Raw genomic sequence first — 22500 nt, 5'->3', positions numbered from 1 at the left:
GTAGAGGTCTGCATGAACGTATTTCACCGTCTATAATGACCGGATTTATTTGTAAACTGAGATGCTACATACAATAAGGAAATTGAATCTGAAATGACTATCGTAACGTCGGAAAACCAACCCAAGATCGATCCTGTTTTTGTTCCAAAATGCTCTTCCCAACAGGCCATTTCCGAGTTGCTGCATGCCTCAGTTTCAAAGCGAGTCCCGGCGCACAACCATTAAATGGAAATCAGTTGCATATTCTCATGCAAATCAAATTCATTTCCCTTTCAATAATTGAGCAACAAGACTCGCTTCGAAACCGACACAAACAGCAACTCGGAAATGGTCCATTAGCCTCGCTTTCAAGAAGATGTTGAAGTTAACTCTAAAATAGGGACTTTTAAGATCTACGACGGCGAAGTCGACGAAGACATCACCTCAAAAAAATATAACTTTGTAGCATCGTAAGTTCATGATTCCATGTCGTTCACGCCGCACAATGTCACTTGGTGAATTCTTCGAAAAATAAATTGGTACGAGCGGTTTCAGGGTAAAACAGAGAACGAAAGGTTCACATTTGTACGCCCACGTTGTCGTCAAAACCTCAAATTGGGAGTGCGCGCCGCACAATTATCTATCCTTCGTTGACGACCGCATCGTAGTTCTTAAGCCCCGAAAGGAAAATAAAAAACGGCCAAAACAACCATACCAATTTCATCGGCTGGCATATCTCTTAATCGATGTATCGTAGCTTTCTTATCCTCCAATTTCACCAATGTTTCACGATTAAGAATAGGAAACTGATGCAATGGATTCTGGATTCCCCATAGACGCTTGTCCAGCATCTTACAAAGTCCCAACAATCTGTAGGCCATGGTCGGCCAGCCACGGTGAAGAGCTATCTCAAACAGACCTCTCATAAGGCGGGCAGCATTCTGCACAAAACAAAGCATTGATACAACGCAATGGACACTTTAATTAGGTACCAATCCGAACACGGATCGTGTTCTTTTAAGGCCTTCCTCTGATTAGAGGCGGGAAGCCTTTTATCGCGAACTTGATTGATTGATTGATTGATTGAAACACGAATCAAGGTAGTACGTGATCAATACTAGATTATCATACTACAGTATGTTAGTCAAGTATTGCAAGTCATGAGATATCACTGAAAATGATTATAGCCGTTATAAAGCAACCTAGTTGAGCAGCTGCGAACTGAAGCCTGAAACTTGAAAACCCGGGCTTGAACAAGACTCGAACCCATGCTTCATAACTGAGATGTTCACTTTTACTGAGACCTTCATACTCCGTAGTTCAAATATTTGAAAATTTCATATGCCAATTGAGCGTCACGATTTGTTTCCCTAACTCTACAACTAAAGTAAACACGGGACAGTTACAAACACCCTGCCAGCAGAGCCTTTCTACTCTGCAGAAATCGTGTTAAGTCTTTATTAAATATGCGCAAGCCGTTGCTTGGAGACAGTTTCAAACCCAAGCCAAGTCTCGATCGCACTCCTAAACGCCATGTTGATTTTCGTACTGAAGGCTCGATTTTGACCTTCGCCTTGTCAAAAATATGATGCGCGCGCTGCCTAAACCGGTTTGACCGGAGTGATTAACCCAAAACCTTGGGCTGCGGCGACTTAAAAGACCTGACACGATTTCTGCAGAGCCTCTGTTGCTCGCCATCTGGTGAGTTTTAGAGAGGCTCTGCTCACAGGGTGAGTTACAAAAACCCCAACTAAAAGGTGACAAGAACGCAAACGTTAACCCTCGTTTTTATAAAGATTAGACTCAAAGGGACTCTTCAAGACGTTCATCAAAATTGAGCTGGCATGTTATTGTCTTCGACATAAGTAACATGACGTCAGTTTTCACATCTCGCTACCTCAAATGATGAACATTGCAGAACGCGGTCTTATCTGAGACCTAACAAACGGCTCCGTGTTCCGAGGTTACGTTGAATTTTTCAGAATTGAGTAGAGGCGCGCTGTACATTTATAGATGTTATTGAACTAGGGTGAGGTCCGTACTGGGAAAATATTGGTCGAGCTCCTTTTTTTGCAAGTTCATTAAGGCTCCGTCCATAAACTTGCAAAATTGGAACGAGACCAATATTTTTCCAGTACGGACCAAACAAGCTAGTTCAATAAGGTTTTTATTAATATTCTTTACTCTCTTGCGCGGGGTTTTCCATTTCTTGAGACTTGCCTCTTTGCCTGCTTCTGTTAACGGTTCTGGAAAGTAAAATTCGTACTGCAACTCCGACATAACTAAATAAAAAACATTTCTCGCATTTGTCTTTTTAAGTCCAAGAAAATGGTAACAGAAAATGGGAATAATTTGACAACCTATGTACGCTGCGTATTGCAAAATTCGGACCGTTCAGAGAACCAATAAGATTCTCTTCTTCATCTCGGACCAGTTTGCCTGTATAATAAAATTCGTTATTATATGGCTAGTGTTTCCAGCCGATATAACGCGCGCTGTGATTGGCTTAGATCAGCTAAGCGCTGAGGCATTATTCTCAAGTAATGCCCACGGGCCGATCGATTATGGATTATGCAAATTAGTTTTTTCTTCTTTGGAACCGTTCTGTTAGCCATATAATAAACAACTTAATAACCTTGACCGTTCGGTCGTTACAGCAAAATCTCAAACCTCGGGATAGCTGTATTGACCTCGCTACCGCTCAGTCAATATTTTAGATTTGCTGTAACGACCTAAATCTTGGTTATTAAGTAGTTATTATTAGCGATAATCAGGAGATCAGGCATCGGGCAAGAGGGTCATTGTGACCATTTCGCGCGACTTATCTAGGTGATATCAAATACGTAAGCAACGTTCTCAAACACGCTAAGACACGGCTTGGATATAAAATGTTGTCATCGGTAAATGAAATGTGATCACACGGCTCGCCTTCATGCCAACCCCTTCTACTGCCCCATCCACTGGCACCACGCAAAAAGGCGTGGTCTAAGTGAGAAAACTATTATGGTAAAAGAATATGCAGGCTCCATTGGCAGTCTAAGTGAGGACGCCTACCTGAGCAACGTAGCCCAAATCAGACACAAGAGAGAAAGAATCCACGTGTCCTCTCGAAATAAACGTCTGTAGCAAAATGTTAACTTTGCCATAACTGTTCTCCACCCCTCCTTTCACATAGAAAAAGCAACTATCCGCCATGTGAAACTCCAGTTCAGGAATTTCATCCTCACGGACCTAAAAAACAGGTATATTAAATACATGCAACAAGGTAGTTTATCCAGTTAAAAAAAAATCGCGCCAAATTTGGAGCCAATCAGAGGAAAAAGCAAAACCAATCGTCATTGGCTCGCACTCGTTTTCCCGCGCTCGGTGCACGCTGCATGAGAATTTACTTTGCGCCTATGATAGGCAGTGATTGGCTCTATCGGTTGTCGGCGTCTGTTGTGATTGGCCATTATAATAAATACCATGGTTCTGGTTTAACGCGCACACTCAATAAAGTAACCACTCTAACAGACCAAATGAACATCTAAACAGCGCACTATTTGAAAAGACGACCCAATTGTCTCTTATCACCTGTGCTACAAGTGCCGACAATAGGGAGCTTAAGCACGCACGTTTTTGAGACACGGACAGCAACCGGAATTGAGCTGTTTTCCCTTTTAACTTGTCTTCACACAACCACATTTACATTGCTAAGTATCTTTTCTCCATTAGAGATGATAAGTATAAAAATCTGGGAGACACCACTGTCTTGGTGCGCGTAATGCTCTCTTCCGGTTGCCGTCCGTGTCTCAAAAACGCGCGGGCTTAAGCTCTCCAATATTTACCTTGTCCAATCCCAAAGTGCTGGAGGACATATTCCACTGCTTAAATCACTATCCAGAAGTTTTGCTATTACGATATGTCACTACCTTTCGAATTGGGTTTTACTTCAACTGAGTTTTTAATAGAAAAGTTATCCAAGCTTTGAACAACTTGCTTAAGCCTAAAAAAAGAGGGTGGTATAAGGGGCTCTTCATCACATTTCACGGAAAATAAAATGGCCGTTTCACATTTCACAGACAATAAAATGGCCATTTCACGTTTCACGAAAAAAGAATTTTTTCCACAAACAAATTTTCTTACGTTTGTTAACAGCTACAGCTGTCAGCCATAAAGAAACTCAACAAAACGGTTACATTGGGAAGAGTCTCGCGACCCTCTGAGACGATTTCTGAGCTAGTTTTCGCCGTGTTGATTGACCAGCAAAGCTGTTAAGGCTGGCGAGCGGAGGCTCACTTCTCAGTGAATCATGCAATCCAGATGTAGTTGTTGTACCTTGCTCTGCCGAGTTATACTTTAGTCCACTGTTATAATTTCTCGGGCTCCTGCTCCCGCAAAATTAAAATACAAACACAAAAACATGAAGCAAAATCATAGTTTATGATGAATTAAACGTCGGATTCTCATTTCACTTATCAGTATTCTCAAAAATCACTGCTCACGGTAATTGACAAAATCACGTTTCACGAGGAAAAAATGCCCTTGACCACCCTCATAAAAGAAGAGTAGCGAGACTTGGAGACTTGCGATTATAAGCAATAAGAATTTCTCACCTTGACTTGTTCGAATTCTTGAGAATGCGAAAGCATGGCTAATATTTCTGGCTCAGGCATTAACGCTTTAAACATCTCGTTGAAATTCTAAAAGATAATGGCACTGGCACTGAGTATTGACATATTCTGGCACCTTTAAATTAATTTTACCTACACTCAAACATAATTCGTTGCTAAGATAAATCTTTTCATTTATAACAGACACAATTCACCACTTTCGCCGCGACAGTTAGCAAAACTAACGATCATTCTATCCACGACCGAGCAAGAGAGAATAGCATTTGTGTGGTCCAGAGTGTTACACCACAACTGAAGCTGTTTTGCAGAAGTGTTTTCAAAAAATTTATATTGCGAAGTACATTGTGGCATCAAATGAAGAATCCACACTTCTCACTCAGTTCTCAGACGTTGGTTCATATGACTGCTAAACACATTTGCGAACTTACAAATGTGAGCGAGACAAGCGAAATCTCACCTCGAAAATGGTAAAGAATATCACACATGGATGTTGAACAAGATAATTAATGGAAAATACGGGATTTGAATTACGAGCATTAGCCCGTAGAACCAATTTGCGCCATCAAGGCCATTACTGAGAGAAGTTCAACCTACATTACTCTTAACCTACTGCGACCTTCACTTACAAACCAGATCGCAATGCACCAATCACCATCTTCATCATTCTCACAACCAATCAAATTACTTTTCCAACTACTAATCACAGCACAGACCAGAGCATCACTGCATTCGTTTGAATTTCCAACCGTTTGAGTTTGTGCAAGTCAGAGGGTTGTCCTCTTATTCGCACTTCGCTGTTTGTTATCTTCTCGGGCTCGATTAAATTGTTTGTTTCCTCAGTTCACTCACCTCAATTGTATCGTATTTGATGTAAAAATGGCTGGCTGTTCTTCCGAGATCTGTAGCACTCAAGTATTCTGTTCGTTCATCAAAACGAATCATCTTCGCTTTATCCAAATGACGTGCTGCATTTGTAATAAGTTCTCTACGATGATTCAGAAGAAAGGGGTCATCCTGCCAAATGATAAACTTACAGAATCACACTCAGTTCTGACGTCTCAAGGCCTGGCCAAACGCTCGCAACATTTCAACACAAGATCTTGCAACATTGTTGGGCACAACATGTTACATACGTTTGGCCACCCTGTTGCGATATGTTGCAACATGTTGGATGATGTTGGATCAAATTTGAAAACGGTCAAATTTTTCGTGCAACATTTTGGATGTTGCATGATGTTGTACTCGTTTGGCCACGTTCACGCAACATTGTTGAGATAGGGCATGCGCGTTAGGTCCATTTCTTGCGCGCCAGGGGTCTGGGGCATATGAACATTAACATGTTGCGTTGAAAATGATGAAAATGTTGTGTGCATTTGGCCACCCCGTTCAACACATGTCGCAACATCATGCAACAATGTTGCAAGATGTTGCGTTGAAATGTTGCGAGCGTTTGGCCAGGCCAATTTAAGCTATCTGAGAGACGAAAACCCTCAAAGCGACACTAGAGCGAGTTTCAATCGAGTGACGTAAAACCAAAACCAAAATAATTACTTTGGCCATTCAAAAAGGACGGAGACAATAAACCAATCAAAACTCGAAGTAATTACACGTAGCCCACAAAAAGCGCGGGAAAATGTGCACGCGGGAGCCACGATTGGTTTTGGTTTCACTTTTGATTGGTTGAAAAAGTGGCGCGAGAACTTTGAACAAATCACTGAGTGAAGTAATGCAAAACCAAAGCAATTGGCTAATTACTTTTGACACTCAATTGAAAACCGCTTATGTGTCCAGAAAGGTAGTCAATCAGGGTTGGCGTTAGGGTTAAGGTTATCTTAGACGGCTCTTTATGCCAACTAATGAGGGGTGAGGGTGGAGGAACACTTGAGGCAAGTGACGTAGTAGTTGGAGACACTTAGTGACATTTGTCTCACAGCAGGTTTATTGCATCATCGTCTGGTGCATATTTGTGGACATGTCCGGAGAACAACATTTGGAACCGATCTTTTTTACAATGGCCATGCAATTGATTTCTTTCAGGGTGAATTCCGCCACTTCGAATTTGGAGCAAATTGCGTCCGAAATAAATTGTTTGTGTAAAGATCTCTATTCCAAAACTGATCCAACTTTCAGTGTAAAGACAACATTGAAGTAAAGCGATTCAGTTCCCTGGTTTTTTTTTTTATGTTAAAGTTTTCAAAAGTCATGATTCTCACCTAGCCATTTGTCCATTATCCAAATTCATTTTATAAACGAAACGCTTTTAAAATAACCCACTTTTAATGGCGTTTGAAAATTGCCCGTTTTCATCAGCCTTTTCAGGCGTTTTAGTGGTAGAAAATTACGCGTTTTTGAAGCCAAAAAGCGCAAAAATGTAAATGAGGCAGAGGGAATAACAATAACACACCTCTTTGGTTCCATATGGAATGCCATAAACCAGTGGGTTGACTCGCATACGAATAAATAAATACGTGTAACTCAGCCACTCAACTGCTTCGTCAACATTCGTCACCGTGCCAAGAGAGATCTGGATTTAAAAAGAAGAAAACAAACAAAAAACAATTAATTTTTCACAAGGCAATTATAGAACTAGATGGTTACGGTGATTAGAGAAGCAAAACTTACCCTGGGCGCCCAGAAAATTAAACGTTAATGGGGAAAACAATTGTGCTATAAAGGAATGTCGTTGTCTACATTTTGTTTTATTAGAGCGACTTTCGTATGACCTTGAAAAAGTGTTCGCTATTTGTTTCACGGACCAATGTGGCACGATGAAAACAAAGCTTTTCCTTATTCCCGCCAAGGAAACTCCTAATATGAGCAGTAAACAGTTCAATTGCCTAATCACATTACTGCATTTCAAATGACGTCAAAGCGAAATGTTGGTCTCTTTCCAGAAAGTTCCATGGAGAGATGACGTTGTTTGCATCCGCGTTCGCTAAACCAACGAAATTTCGCGCTCGTTCGCTAAGCCAATTAAATGTGTTGCATTTTTGTTTACGTTCTGTTTTTAAGTTTATTTTTTAAGGTCATATGAAAGTCGCTCTAGCATACGAGTTTGTCTTCACGGGAGGCACCAAGCTGTTTAAATTTCAAATTTTCAAAGCTTCGTTGCTCAGAGATTATCTGGTAGGTATCGGGTTCAATTTTTCAGAAATAGCTCATTATGCAATGCACTTTGAATATTCAGTACTTTAATCTCGGCTGACTGATCAGAAAACGATAGCCTTGGGATAAGGAAGCAAAAAATGTAAACTAAGATTTCCCTATACGTGCCGTGTAGTATGCACTCTAGAACATTCCTGTGCCCTCCCCTGTGAATTGACCAACCACTTACTCTCCGTCAACACGAGCGCTTTTAAGTGGAAATTTCTATGAACTCGTTTTAATTTGCCCGTGTGAATGAGAATATTGGCCCAACTAAATTTTATGACAAATGATATAGCGTGCCAGTTTTATGTGACAAAAAAATCTCCAAGTGCGAGAATTTGTTCGTGTGGACGACTCGCCACATATTAAACTGTGGTAAATAATGCCGAATAGCAGAACCTGAAAGCTCTCTCGCCCTCCAGTCGTCTAGTATCTCCGCTGTCCAAAATCATTACTGCCACCCAGATAGAATAAATTGACAGGAAATATTTGCTGTTCACCCACACGGGTAAATACATTTGTGGCATAAAAATGGTCATCATGGTATAGTCGAAATGCCGAGTCTTGAGACGAACTACATGATAATGATAATGATAATGATAATGATAATAATAATAATTGGCAGTGCTAATCACCCTTTACTTGCAGTATGGAGGACTGAATTGCGAAGGGCGCAGTTCACGATATCGGGCTGAAAGCATACAAAGGCGCCTCTGGCTGCCACTATACAGTCCATGTTTGATGTCGGAGCACAGCACCACAGCTAGATGTTAATTAGCTGTGAGTCGATTTTGATGAGGGAGGAAAACCGGAGTACCCGGAGAAAAACCCTTGAGTCAGGTTGAGATCGACTGAAACTCAGCCCACATGCAGGCCGGGGCCAGAGTTGAACCCCAGCTCGCTGTTTTGCAGCGAGCGGGGCTCGCAGTGATTGGAGGCTCGATAGATACATCATGGTGTTTAGAATCCGGCTCACCTCTGCATTTAAGCTATCAGTGAGGCTTGATATAAACTGACTCTCAATCGGCGACTGTCTTGTAAGAAGCGCTAGGTAATGACTGAGATTACCGTGCGATGTTATAATGATGCCCTCTCCCTGTTTATCGAACTGAGGTCGACCTGCTCGGCCGAAGATTTGAAGTACATCTAAGATGCCGATATCCACAAACGATCCTTTCTTTGCGTCGTACATTTGGGTACCCTGTTGACGAACGAAGACAACAGTGACATTTGAGTTTCCTGTCAACGAAAAAATGACAACAACAATACGAAAAAAATATTGGTATCCTATGAGAGAAAAAATAAACGAGTTCAACACACGTAAGATCAACAAGGGAAGACCCTGTACCTTTCCAGAACTCTGTAGCTTTCGAGAACGAAACAACAGATAATAGAACAGAAACAACGCACCTAGCAATGATGACAAAAGACGCTACAGGTCATATGGACCGATGAACAACTACAACATTACTCTCAAAAAGGGCTGGTTACGATACAAACTTGCGCACAATAATCTGTAGAAAACAAAAGGTTCCAAAACTGTCAAAGGACTACTGAGTTTGCATAGATATTGCTTCGCTTGCACTTGCATTGCTGCTTGTAAACCACTACTCGAGGTTTGCTAATATTCACATGACTCAAAATGCGCGGCTTTCTTTTTCCCTTACAGTTCCATGAAGCGTTTAATATACTTCAAATTCAGGATAAATCGGAGGCTCTATGAGGCAAATGAAGAGGTTCATTTGTATAGGTAATCGCATGATTTCGAGTGCGATTTGGAATAAATAAGCACGAGTAAATTTTTCCAAAGACGACCAAAATTTGTAGTGTCGTGGTTGCCCTATTGTTCCAGAACAATCGCTCTTTGTGTCAGAACAATAGAGCAACCACGACACGTCACAAATATTCAAGATGGCGGCCCCCGTGAAATTTGAAAGCCAAAACAGGCGTTTTTGTAATTCACTTTTTTCCGATACAAACGCTTTCATTGGAAAAAGTTTGAGAATTTTTAGTTGCAAACATTATGTTCTGTGGTTTAAAGTTATTTTGTTGTTTTAGTGGAGGTTCCCTTCAAGTGTTTAAGTGAACCTAACCACCAACTTTCTTTTATTTTGTTCAAATAAAATTGCAAATCTTATTCCTTGAATCGGGGCAAAGACTTTTAAAAAGGCCCATGTTCACCCAAAAGACAATGCGCGCCGCGTTGAATTTCGCACAGACAGAAAATCCGAAAATCACCGGTGAGTACCCAATCAAAACGCTGGAATTACTTCAAAACAACAACAAAAGCGCGCAATGTCTTTTGGGTGAACATGTGCCTATAAATCATTTATTTCTGTGCCTTTTTGAAATGTCGAAAATCTTTCAAAACTCCTGCTTATTTTGTTCATGGCCGAGTTTTAAGGGCGTGGGTGTAGCAACAAGTGCCAGCGTGATGTCAAATGCAGAAGTGCAATCTAACCTTGATGATCACAGCGTGAGCTGGTAAATTCACGCCCCAGGCGAGGGTAGCTGTGCAAACCAACACACGGATCAAACCTTTGGAAAATAGCTGTTCAACCATGGTACGGTCTTGGCGTAACATTCCAGCGTGATGGATAGCAAACCCATCTGGAAACAGATCGCGGAGCTCTTTATTTCTGGATTTCATCACCTGAGGAAAATACCCGCATTTTTTACCGAGATTATACCAATTTGTGTGCACATGCAACATTTCTTGCAGAAGGAAAATTTGTTTCATGAGAAGCAAATTTTTCTTTAGCAACTGTTACTTCGTTTGCGCGCTTCAAGTCATAGACATATGTCGGGAAACATATTTCACCGTTCAGATGGTCCTTGAATAAGATATCGATGTTCACCTTTGACTTTAATGAGCCATTCACATTTGACTTCCCTAGTTCATCTTCAACTTTATGTGCCAGTCTTTAGGCACATTCAATTGTGGCTTGTACAGTTAAAGCTGATCACGACAACGGAATAAGCGGGAGAAAAAACGATTGCGGGTTTACTTGGATAAGCGCCATTTGGAAAATTATGCCACTTGCGCGAAAGCTATTCTTTTTTCGGAATCACAATCGCGTTGCTTTGGGCAACCTTTTCCCCTAAGTAACGTATTTTATGCCTGGATAATAAATCTAAGATAACTGCAGCCTTCAATGGACATTCAACATTATTGGCCGAAGCGGAAATATCATAAGGCTCTTGGTTTGTCCAACCAAATTTTGCATAAGCATTGTTTCCTGTTTCTCTTGGGACTTACAATGGTCCCAAGAGAAAACAAAAACAATGGTTATTCAAAATTTGGGTGGAAAAACAAAGAGTATTATGGTATTTTCCTCTTCGGCCAATTGGATTTTCTGATCTTGTGCGTCTGCAAAGACAGGGTTTTGGTTTGATATACACTTTATTCCAAAATGGCCGCCATTTAAATATTCTTTTGTTTTTATTCAAATTAGCCCTGGATGCCTCGTTCTTAAACTTAAAATTCAAAAGAATATCTTATCTTGAACGAGGCAATAAGGGCCAATTTGTATGCGCATAAATCAGCAGCCATTTTGGACTGTGTGATAAGTCACATCATTGGTTATTGCGACTGATAATTACAGAAAGTTAAGCTGGGACGTTATGAGGGGTTCACAATTACTTGCCAGAACTATTGAAAACACCGAATACAAAGCCGGCGCAACCAAGAAAGAAGGAATTTTATAAAGTTACATTATTGACGGGCCATTCGGGCGCACTCGAAAAGATCCGAGAGCTCCTTAACAGCATTCGAAACAACGACCATTTAATAGCCGTCATTCGGATGCTCTACCACTGAGATAAAAGGGACTTGTGCGAGGTAGGTCACGTGACACTCATACCTGTTTTTGCGCGGTTCCATACTCAGGAGTCTGCCCCGCGTGGAACGCAGCTGTGTCGCCTTGATTGGCTGCCATTTCGCGCAACGTCAGCGCTGTCTTGACAGTAGCGTTCCGCGCATGCACGAAGACCATAACCTGCAAAAATGAATCATTACGCGAATTTTTTTTTTAACGAAATGAGCAAACTATACGAGAAAGCACTAGCTTCTGCAAATCAAAACAGTTGACTACAAAAAAAAAACATGCACAAAATTGTTGACAATGATTATTTAATTTCAGACACAAAATTTTTTAATACTCCCATACAATGGTGAAACCAGAAACCAAGATTAGAGTAAGCCCTAATTTTGCGAAAAAGGAAAAAGAGAGAATCCTTACGAGTCGTGTGGGTTCCGGGGTTTTTTTTCCAACAGTTTACTAAGGCATAACGCGGCGTTTCGCAGTGTTTGCAAAAACGAGTCTTTTAATGACCAAACACCAAGTATACGTTTGGGTGCATTTTATTGAAACTGTCCTGCATATTCTTTTTGCACAAAAGGACTATCCCTAAAACGCTGTGATTTTCACGAAAGCCATTTGTAAACAAGCGCGAAACAATCGGAAACCGACATTTGTTCGCCACTTCTGCACGCTACGCTCATTTTCGAAAGGCAAATCCTCCGCGAATTCAAAGAAAACCATATCCTTTTTATCTCGCTCATTCTGCTCTTGCCAACCGCCTCGATTCGCGGATATTCTGTGTGTCTCTTCTGTGGTTTCGTTAACAACTGGTTTTACAATGACTGCAAAATTCTCGCACGCTCATTGGCTAATTTTTATTGTCAATAAGCGGACAGACACATAAATTTATAATTTATGCATTTCGAAGAGTTTAATTTATGCAAAATTTTGTGAAACGTCGATCTGCCACTTTGTGACCGATGGAAAGTCTCCGTTTTTTCCATTAGCCAATAAAACAGCGAGGCAAGTTATGAATTTGGTCGCGTCAGATTGAATAAAATTGAAGTTTCTCGCATTTTTGTCTCGCGTTTTTCTGCGGATCCACAGCTACTTTGACAATGTTATGACGGAATTCACGATCAATAACAGGGCAGACGCATGAAAAACTGACTTTAATTTGCTAAATTGATTACAGTACACCGATATCCCCACCTGGTGTCCCTGTTGTACATTGTCTAGAACCTTGTCATAACAAACGGTGTCCATGTCATGTAGTTGTTTCACGTGACCCGAGCTTTTGATTCCAATAAACGTCTGCTTTAGGGGGACGGGACGAAAACGTCCATCAAAGAAAAACAGTCCCTCGTAAGGGTTGACTCCAAGAAAGTGCGCCACATCAATGTAATTGGGAAGTGTAGCAGACAGGCCAACAATTCGAATCATACTCTGAGAGGATTCAACCTGCAGGAAGAAATATACATTTAAACTCGTTTATTCCGTTCCGCACATTTTTAGTCTATTAGACATCAATGAGGCAACTGTTGGTCGCAAAACTTCTCTGATGCCCAGAGAGAACTCTCCTGGCCCAAGAGACGGGTAAAATCGTCTGGCGTTAGACAGAGTAAAAAACTCTAAATTTCACCTTAGGAAGGAAAGGATTAATTAAGCAAGTACAACATTGACAAGAACAAAAACGCCACAATAAAATGGGTAAAGTGAAGAAAAGCAGTAGTTTGTGTTCTGCAAGCGCCACGAGGGCTTCTTTGCCGTTCCCATGTTGACAATGAAGTCAAATGACCAAATTAAGAAGTGCAAGCAACGATAGCTGCAACGTCAACGAAAACGTCACTTCACGGGCGCCGGTATTACACCATTAACCACCACTAGATGCACAGCATGTTAAGATGTTTAGATCATCGCCGCAGTTATGAACATTACGTACTTAAGCAGCCAGTCACTCCCTGGGTATCCCGCTCCAGAGACCCTGGGAACGAGGTTGTCTCTCCAGAGACCCTGGGAACGAGGTTGTCTCTCCAGAGACCCTGGGAACGAGGTTGTCACTCCAGAGACCCTGGGAACGAGGTTGTCACGAATGCAGAGCTCGGACAATTCGGGCAGTCTCCTTTTGTAACGTACTGTTTAATAAACGAGCAGGAGTGTTTTATGGGGTTTAAAACCACGACGCGAAGCCGGGCTGTTTTAGACTCGATAAAGCACGACATGCGCTTCAAAAACATTCCACAACAGACAGTGGTGCAAAATGTAAGAAGAAGATACTAGCATACAAGAAAAACAAGCCGGGTTAACTACGAACTGTTATATCTGGTCACGATCTTTCACTCCACTAAAAAGACTGTATTCTTTCTCTGAATCGGTCCTAGTCTTCCCTTGACCCGTCCAATATGGTGAACTCACAAACAACCTATGCAAGAGGCCATCGTAAAAGAAACAAACAAACCTGCCGAAGGGTCCTGGCAACCAGACACTCGATAACTGAGCCTCTGTCGTCGTGTAACAGATGAACTTCGTCAATGATCAATAACTTAACAAGCTGTGCTAGTGCCACGTCGCCTGTGCTTTTCCGTGTCACCACATCCCACTTTTCAGGCGTGGTTACTAACATCTGAAAAACAAAACACCGTAAGTAGGCTCCGGGGTTAGGAACATCTCTAAGTACAACATTGATTTGTTTTCCTCTCTTTCAATTTTATTTGTGAATATTAACGTGGAAATTTCTAGGATCATGTGAGGTTGAAGTCAAAGAGTCTTAAGGCACCTTCCTTCTTTCAGAACTGGCCAGCCAGACCCATCAGTTTGCAAAGAAAAATGTAACAATTTGAAGGAAAAAGTGCTAGATAATCCCTGCCATTCTTCTGGAGGAGTATATACCACTCTCGAAGTATTTTCATTTGTAGGAGTTGTGGAGTTAGTCCTTCCAAATGCCTGGTCTGGCCGGTTAGTTCTGTCAAATGGACACCGTCCTCGCATTATCGCCCACTCAGTCATTGAACATTTTTGGGTGCAGATAACGGGTAAGAGTAAAGTCGAAACGTAGGTCATAACGTCAAATCCTGCCAGAGAAGTTGTCATGAGATCTTTTTCCAGATAATCCCCAAGTAACCATCTCCTTTCATATTCGCGAGAATGCAACCTTTCGACAATTCCATTCCCAACAGTGTACAGAGACAATTGCCACCTCAGTACAGTCTGATGGCCAAGCTGCTATGAATCTCGTACACCTCAAGGGAAGAGAATCTGAACGAGTAATCGGAAGGCAAACAGAAGCGAACGTTCGGATTTTTCCAATTCTTTTCAACTCACTATTGACAACTGGCTATCTTTGAGGATACAAACCAACTGAGTAAGCTCTCTTCTTCAGAGATTCACGCGCGTGCAGCAGGCGAATGGAATTTCCTCGTGCGTGACATCCATATCGCGACATCCAAAATGGAGGGCTTGCGTGTTGTCTACCAGGCCCCAGTTGTTCGAAGAGTGGATAGCGCTATCCACTGGATAAATCAATATCCACTTGATAACTCAATTGGTTTTGCTAATCTTTATCCGCTGGATAGCGATGTATCCGCTGGATAGCGTTATCCACCTTTTGAACAACCGAGGCCAGTTTAACAATGCGGGGAATGTACCTGAGTCTTCAGGATCTCGGATTTTGTCAGCTGCATGTCTCCTGTGAGTTCCCTCACTGATATCCCCAGAGATTCCAGTCGTTTGCCGAAGTTTTGCACCATTTCAGCAGCAAGTGCCTTCATAGGTGCCACGTAAATGATCTACGGAAAAAGGTCGAAAATGTGAATTTGCCAGCACTGTCTTACCACGTGGAAGAAGAACTCCGCTCGCAATATAAGAGTGCTGCTTGAAATTTTTTAACACGCATGTAAGTCACTTAACATATTTAAAACATGTTAATTGAACACCGTCTTAATATTAGGGACAGATAGCCCTTTGTGGTTCTTTTACTGCATAACTTTCACAGAGCTTTGAATACACCCATAGTTGATTGAAAAATGATCCGCTAATGACCAAGGTACCGCGTCCTTTACACGGGAATCTTGGTGTTTAAATAGCAACTTTCTGCGCGGTCCTCAAACTGCATAAGAAGCATGTAAAACCATGTTATCGTAAACATACCTTAAATTTGTCTTTTTTGATAACCCCTTCTTCGATGTTCTGTTTGATTTCCCTTAAAATCGTCAGCATAGCGATATTTGTTTTGCCAGCTCCCGTTGGTGCAGAGATCAGAAGGTTTTCATTTGTGTTATATGCCGCCTCAAACACAATTGACTGGATTCTGTTGAGTCGCTTCATGCCTTTAAAACCCATTTGACCAACCTGAAAACAAATTAAAATATACCTATCATTACCTTGGCCAATCACAACAAACACCAAGAATCTAATTGTTCAATCACAACGCAAAGAAAACACGTGAAGCCGGCGCAAAGAGCGGGAAAACGCGTGCAGCCAATCAGTGAGTTTGGCTCTTGCTTCTGATTGGCTGAGAATGTGACGTGAGCATTTTTTTAGCAAATCACCAAGCGTTGCAACACAAAACCAAAATAGTCTTTTGGTTACAAGAAGAAGAAGAAGAAGATTCCGTCGTCATCATCTACTTACTCCTCGGCCGATGTGGCCTTCTCTTTCCTACACAAGCTTCTTATGACCGATCACAGTTCATTTGTATTGTTGTTTTGAACCGCCGTATAAGGCTTCCAGGCATCGCGCAATTCATCACATTTTCCCCTTGTGTTGAAATTGAAAATACCTGAATCCAGGAATGACGTTCCCGGCTTGATGGGGATGGATCGTCCGGGTGAGTGCAGTTCTGAGATGGACTGTCGTTTGTGACCAACGTTTTGAAAACCTGAGCGGAGGCCATCTTTGAATTCATCCTCTGAATTAACATTAGCTTATGAACACTCATGTATTTCGTGCTGTCTTTTCTCTCTACTGACAATAAGGACGGTCCGTGTTCACAAGCTACACTCACCTCATCTAAGGACGCAATTGGAATCAACGTTTCTCCTTCCGAAGGCGGCGTGGGGGTGTTGGGAGGAATAACCACCTCTTCACATATCTTTGTGTTTTTACGCACGGCATCTGCTGGTAAATAAATCTACAAACGAAAATTCTTCGGGTAAAAAATAGTTTTTCAAGCTTAATTCAAGTCGGGGACAAAATTATCACATTTAATATTACTGCACTGCAGCAAACCATTGAAGTTAAGGAATCTCTTACTTCTACATTGCCTTGTAAAGGATGTAGGGGGATAATGGATTTTCCTTTTCGGTTTTTCCTCAAAATTAGCAAAAAAGCAGAAGGAAAAAGGAAAGGAAAGGAACTTTATTTAAAGGACGTTCGCGCCAATTGTTTCTGCGCATCCTTACTGCGCACGCAAATGCACACGCCACGTCATACACGAGCGCGCGCGCTAAGTAATAAAATGAGAAATGATAGGGCAAAAGGCCATTGCTATAGCTTTGCCTGGATTTTAATGGTCTTGGACGTTCGGTGACCCCTATTTTTCTTTCCAGAAACGGATTTTATTTACATTTCTCTCCACGTTGTCCAAAAATGAACAAAAAATTTCTGCTCACGGGACATCAAATCCTGCCATCTTGCGGCTGCAAGGCGCGTGAAACTGTGGTCGCTAAATGCGAACTTGATCTTTAAGGAACCTCACCAGCTGACTAAATTCACTTAATACGTCCACTTAAATAATATTTGGCAGAGAAGATTTCACTTCAAAGATTTGATTGCAATATATTTGGGTTTACAGACACTGGCCTTATTCGTTAACGAAGCCCGATTTTGTCACATTTTGGGTGTTTTCCGGGCATGTTCTCTCCAAAACGAAGTCGGTGAGCCCCCATTTTGTTTACATTTCTGACATAACTAACTCATCATCTTACAGTGGTAAAAGTTTCAGAAAAAAATCAATGTTGAAAAATTTTCGCGCGAACGTCCTTAAGTGTCTAGTCGTTCTGGCACTGGAGCACTGATTGGGGACACTGTAAACTGAAATTAACAATTAACGCACATCAAGTCAAATGTTGTTTTGATTCCAAAACAACACCATTTTTTTATTTAAATTTGTGCCTAGTAGCAACCTTTTTATGTGCTGCCAGAATTTCCAGAAATTTACTACTTGCACAATTTCATAAAATGCAATACGTTTTGGGGGCTTCTTTTTTACTCTTGGTACTGTAGCATGCTTCAGTGAAATGGATATCCACTGTTTTAATGCTAATATCATGGGTGACAAATTACTCCTTAATTTAGGCGCGAAATTTCAGCGTTAATTTATAATTTCAATGTGAAATTACAAAATTGCCACGGTAACATCTCTTGTATCTCAATCAGAGCCAAGATGGCGTCTAGATTTAAGACAGTGACCATTGAAGAAGTTACGAAATTAAAAGAAGCGGCAGAAAATTTTAATATGTGAAAGAGCACAATTAACTGGGTAAGAGTTTTTGAGAAGTGGTGTGACGAAAATAGCCTTGAGAAAAACCTGGAGATGATTCTTCCCGAGCAGTTGGATAAAGTACTTGAGTGATTTTACAATTACGGTTGTGAGCGTAATTTGTCACCCGCAACATTGAAAGGTAATCAAATGGTTTTCTCGTGAAATTAGGAAAAAATTTCACTTGCGTTTTGTCAAAATTCTGATAATTTCCCTCGCCTTTTAAATTATCTGAATTTTGACAAAACGCGCGTGAAATTATTTCCTAATTTCACTCGTCGCCATTTGATTACACATACAAATAACCCCCAAAACGTATTGCATTATGGGATTGTGCTAGTGGCGACTGCACCATGAGATGCTCATTCTCTATGATAAATGTCACAAAGTATCCCCTTATACTTCTGCTCAACTTCCACATCACTTGTCTCCAGAAACCTCCCTACAGTATCCCTCCAACTTTACACCTCAAGTAAACGTAAACAATTAAGGTAACCCTAGCCTTGAATAGTTGTAAATAGCGTCAGTTGGCATGAACACGTGAATGGACATGGATGTGAATGTTCTCTGTATCTGTGGTAAAATTGTGTAAACATCATTACAGGAATAGGATTAACTGCCTTTTGCGGACCTTTCTGGTGACAGAATCTCTTCGTGAAAAGAACCCTGGCATGATGGTAAAAACAAGTTATCTCTATTTTGCATTCAACTTGTTAATTACAGATGATTTTAAAAAATGCAATGGAAAGGGGATTCAAATACCTTGGTGTCTGAAATGAAAGCTGTTGAACGCTGCATTTCGGCCAAAGCATCAAACACATAAGGGTAATTCTGAGAGGGCTGAGTGCTCTGTTTTGGCTTTGAAAACAAGGGAGCATTTGATGCTACCTGAAGAGCAACCTCCCTTAAAAAAATAAACAAACTATTTATTAATTATTGAATAATCACTTAAAAATGCCAATATTTACACCATAAGTGGCAGTATTAAATCAGCTTTAAAAAAATGAGGCAAGGACAGAAACAGTCAATAATAATAATAAATATATTATTGACCATAAATGATTAAATTATATTAATTAATGATCATCAATTATATATTAATAATATTATTGTCATTATGAGGATCATTTCACTAAGTCCCAAATTTTGATGAATGGGCATTAATAATTATATTTTATTTTTTGTAGTTCCTGTTATTTCCCAGTGCCGCTGTTTAACTGATAAAAGCTCAGTGAGATGAAAACTTGCATAATTATGTTAAACTCTTTTAATAACCCTTCTTCTCAGAGTGAGACTTGCAAATTTTACTCTGTCTAATGCCAAATGATTTTACTCGTCAATGGTGGCCGCTTTAGGAGTGAATGGCTTAACAACACCTACAATACTCAAAAACTATGCCCCCTTTAACCCTTTGCCTCGTGACTCAGTGAGACTTGTAGATTTTATTGTCTAACATCAGGCAGGCATTATTACTCGTAAATGGGGGCTGCTTTCCAAGTAAATAGAATAACGTGTTGTTAGAAAACCAGTAAATTATTGATGATATTAGGTCATTAAAAAAATAGCATGTAAAAAGTGACCAAAGGTTCAGTTTTGCCAACTCAAAATGCTCTCACAATGCACTTTAAAAAGACCATGAAAAAAAAAAAGATGTAAATCTAATGGGCACACCCTTTTGTGTAACAACCTTTCTTGCTCGACACAGAAATGATAAAATTTCAATGTAACCAATAATTAGGTTAATCTATCTTCAAGTAACTATCTAGTTTCAAAAGTCATCCATTCTTAAGTGGGAGACGAAAAAGTTCTGGGTTCACAGATTTATTCCATACCTTTGTGTTTTCATAAATTCAGGATCAAAGCCAAGACTCCTAAGATATGCTTCTTGATCCATTTCCTGATCATCAGAGAATTGCTTTTTGTCTCTGCGAGCTTGACGGCGCTCTTCTTTCTTTTCTTCCTTTCTGACTTGCCGCATCAACTGTTTTTCTTGTTCTGACTGTAGTTATACCAATAGTGACATCACATTTCAGGAGTAAAAAAGTAACCTTTCATATTATTTTTGAAAAATTCAGACTTACAGCTTTCACCCCAGAAATAAATTATTCAAAATATTAGAGAAGTTTGGCATCCCATAAAATTATGTGAAATGGAAAACGGCAAAGGACCACTTACTTACTGTCACAAAAGCAGACAGTTCTCTTATTGTAACTGTCAAGCAACTTTGATTACAACATGCAATTTGTTTTGCAAGTAGCTACAGAGATTGCTAAGTGCAGCGCAGCAACTTCACTTTACCTGCACAGTTACTTGGCATCCATATAAAGGCCTGTTTGACATTGCTGGAGCTTTGGTTCTGTTGATTTCTAAAGTATACATAGAGCAAGTCAACATTTACATCATGTTGATGTAATCATCGACTGACGTTTATACTGTCACACAAATCACTTGACTCTGAAGATGGCTTCCACTCAGGTTGTCAACACATCAGTCAATGTTATCCTAAACAGAGGCAGATATTTTTTATAGGTCACAGGTCAGGTTTAAAGGTCATTGTCTTAACATCGCTAAAATAACCCTAATCACTTTCCTTAAACCTTAGGGCAAAATAATAGTTTTTAGGCCCAGACCTGCATTAATTAAGAGTTAGGGTTGTTTTATCATAATGTTACAATAGTGACCTGTAAACCTGCCCTGTCACCTGTAAAAAATCCCCGCCTCCAAAGAATGATCATACTTCAATTATCAATATTGATATGACTCCTGTGTTCAAACCATTTACGAATTTGCAGCTGCATATTAAAATTAATTAACAGCAAGCATTGGGGAATGGGGGTCTCCCACACTACATGTAGATCTCTTATTAATACAACATCAAAGCTCTAAATTTCTTTCCATGGTGTTACTGACAAAAAGATTTCTTGACACATCTTTTTATGTCACACATTTTGCAGAAAAAAAACTTTAAGGACTCTTTCTTTTAGCCTTTGTGAACAATGCCTATGTTTTTAACCATCCAAAAGACTTCATGGAGAATATCTGGGGGGTTAGGGCCCTGTGATTAACATTATAAAGGCTTCAGTCTTACATTTATAAAGATTTTCCTCCTCCTAGAGGTTCCAACCAACAACCATGGCCCTGACTTTCAGTCCATTGCTCTTTGTCATCTGGAGCCTTTTTTAAATTTTATTGCTTACCTTTGCTTTCCGTCAAATCAAAAGCACTTTCAGAAGTTGCTATGAGAATCCTATGTCTGTCAGCCAAAAGGGTTTGAATGAACTCAAACCGATCAAAACCAAGGAGCTCAAATAACTCATTCTGGAGAGCTGCATTATCTCTGTCAGAAGCAAGAATGTCAAATATTGCAGAACAGAGATCCAAAACGGAAAGCCCACTTGAACTGTCAGCAAAATACAACTCACACTGTTCTCTTAACCAAGAACCAGTTATATCATCTTTGTTGTTTGTTGAGTCATTCCCTGTTTCTTTACCAGAGATGTGCTCTTCTTTGAGTGGAACAAAACTTAGTTTATGTTCCACTTCCTCATCCTCAGAATCAGAAATTAAATCATCATTAAGAGAGAAGTCTTTTGGTTGTAATGGCATGAATTTAATATCACTACCAAACTCTTTTCTAGGTTTGTCGTCTTTGCCTTCTGTTCTCTTATCAATAACTGCTAAGAAATCCTCTGGAAGAAGTGAAATTAAGCTCTTTACAATGTGACAAGCTTTGGTGGCCGCCGTTGCAGGGAATGCTCCAAAAAAATTCTTCAGTTTTGAAGTTTCATCCTTTCCAATGTGGGCTGTATGCTTCAAAGTTATAAAAACAAATAATGATGCACTTTCCACAGCCTCTCCAGATGATTCCTGACCAACTATAGATCGAAAAGATGTTTCATATTGGGTACGTCCCCCAAAGTCACAACTCAGCCAATAACTGGAATTACCAATTAAGTGTTTTGCAACATTTGGGACAAATTAGTAAAGGGTTTGAAAAGGGTCTGCACTACGTGAACGGCAGGTACTAAAGGACATTGAGTAACAAAAACATATATCCAATAGAACAGCCATTTCAGTATTAACCGTTTCGTCACTTTATCATGATTTTATCAAACTACAGTACTGATGCCAAATTGCCAACAAGACAAAATAGGGAAGAGCTCCCTCAAAAAAAAAAGACATTGTAAGATTTGAGTCTTATGTGCACTAGACACCACTTGGAAATGATCTGATTTTTTATTTCTTTTTAGTAAGGTAGGAGTTGTTACATTATGAAACTGCCAACATACCAATCTCTCGGGAGGTCAGAACAAGCTCCTTCAACAACGTTTTGACCTACAGAATGGAACATTTAAACTTTTATTATAATATAAACCTATCTTCCCTATAACTATGTCAATGATTTGTTTTCTCTTTTGCCAAGTGGTCCAGTTCTAACTGTAGATATAAAATGGCTTAACACATGCTAGCAGAGATTTAC

The 22500-nt window shown here is 40.3% G+C and overlaps 1 protein-coding gene across 1 annotated transcript in view; it reads right to left on the bottom strand.

Annotated features, from left to right (window-relative positions):
• LOC137996601 (activating signal cointegrator 1 complex subunit 3-like) overlaps window positions 1-22500 on the bottom strand; it is a 43659-nt gene that overhangs the window by 20058 nt on the left and 1101 nt on the right. The window contains exons 2-19 of the mRNA XM_068842075.1: window positions 22310-22355; window positions 21218-21895; window positions 20319-20386; window positions 19853-20019; window positions 18783-18924; window positions 16545-16670; window positions 15689-15889; window positions 15187-15327; window positions 14001-14165; window positions 12755-13003; window positions 11603-11737; window positions 10201-10392; window positions 8716-8940; window positions 6997-7116; window positions 5442-5606; window positions 4575-4661; window positions 3034-3210; window positions 695-920 (exon numbers count right to left, since the gene is read on the bottom strand). Coding sequence (XP_068698176.1) covers window positions 695-920; window positions 3034-3210; window positions 4575-4661; window positions 5442-5606; window positions 6997-7116; window positions 8716-8940; window positions 10201-10392; window positions 11603-11737; window positions 12755-13003; window positions 14001-14165; window positions 15187-15327; window positions 15689-15889; window positions 16545-16670; window positions 18783-18924; window positions 19853-20019; window positions 20319-20386; window positions 21218-21895; window positions 22310-22355 — 3310 coding nt within the window. The remainder of the gene's footprint in view (window positions 1-694; window positions 921-3033; window positions 3211-4574; window positions 4662-5441; window positions 5607-6996; window positions 7117-8715; window positions 8941-10200; window positions 10393-11602; window positions 11738-12754; window positions 13004-14000; window positions 14166-15186; window positions 15328-15688; window positions 15890-16544; window positions 16671-18782; window positions 18925-19852; window positions 20020-20318; window positions 20387-21217; window positions 21896-22309; window positions 22356-22500) is intronic.

Source organism: Montipora foliosa, chromosome 3, assembly GCF_036669935.1.
Source record: "Montipora foliosa isolate CH-2021 chromosome 3, ASM3666993v2, whole genome shotgun sequence".
Lineage (NCBI taxonomy): Eukaryota > Metazoa > Cnidaria > Anthozoa > Scleractinia > Acroporidae > Montipora > Montipora foliosa.
This window is presented reverse-complemented; position numbering and strand designations above follow the sequence as displayed.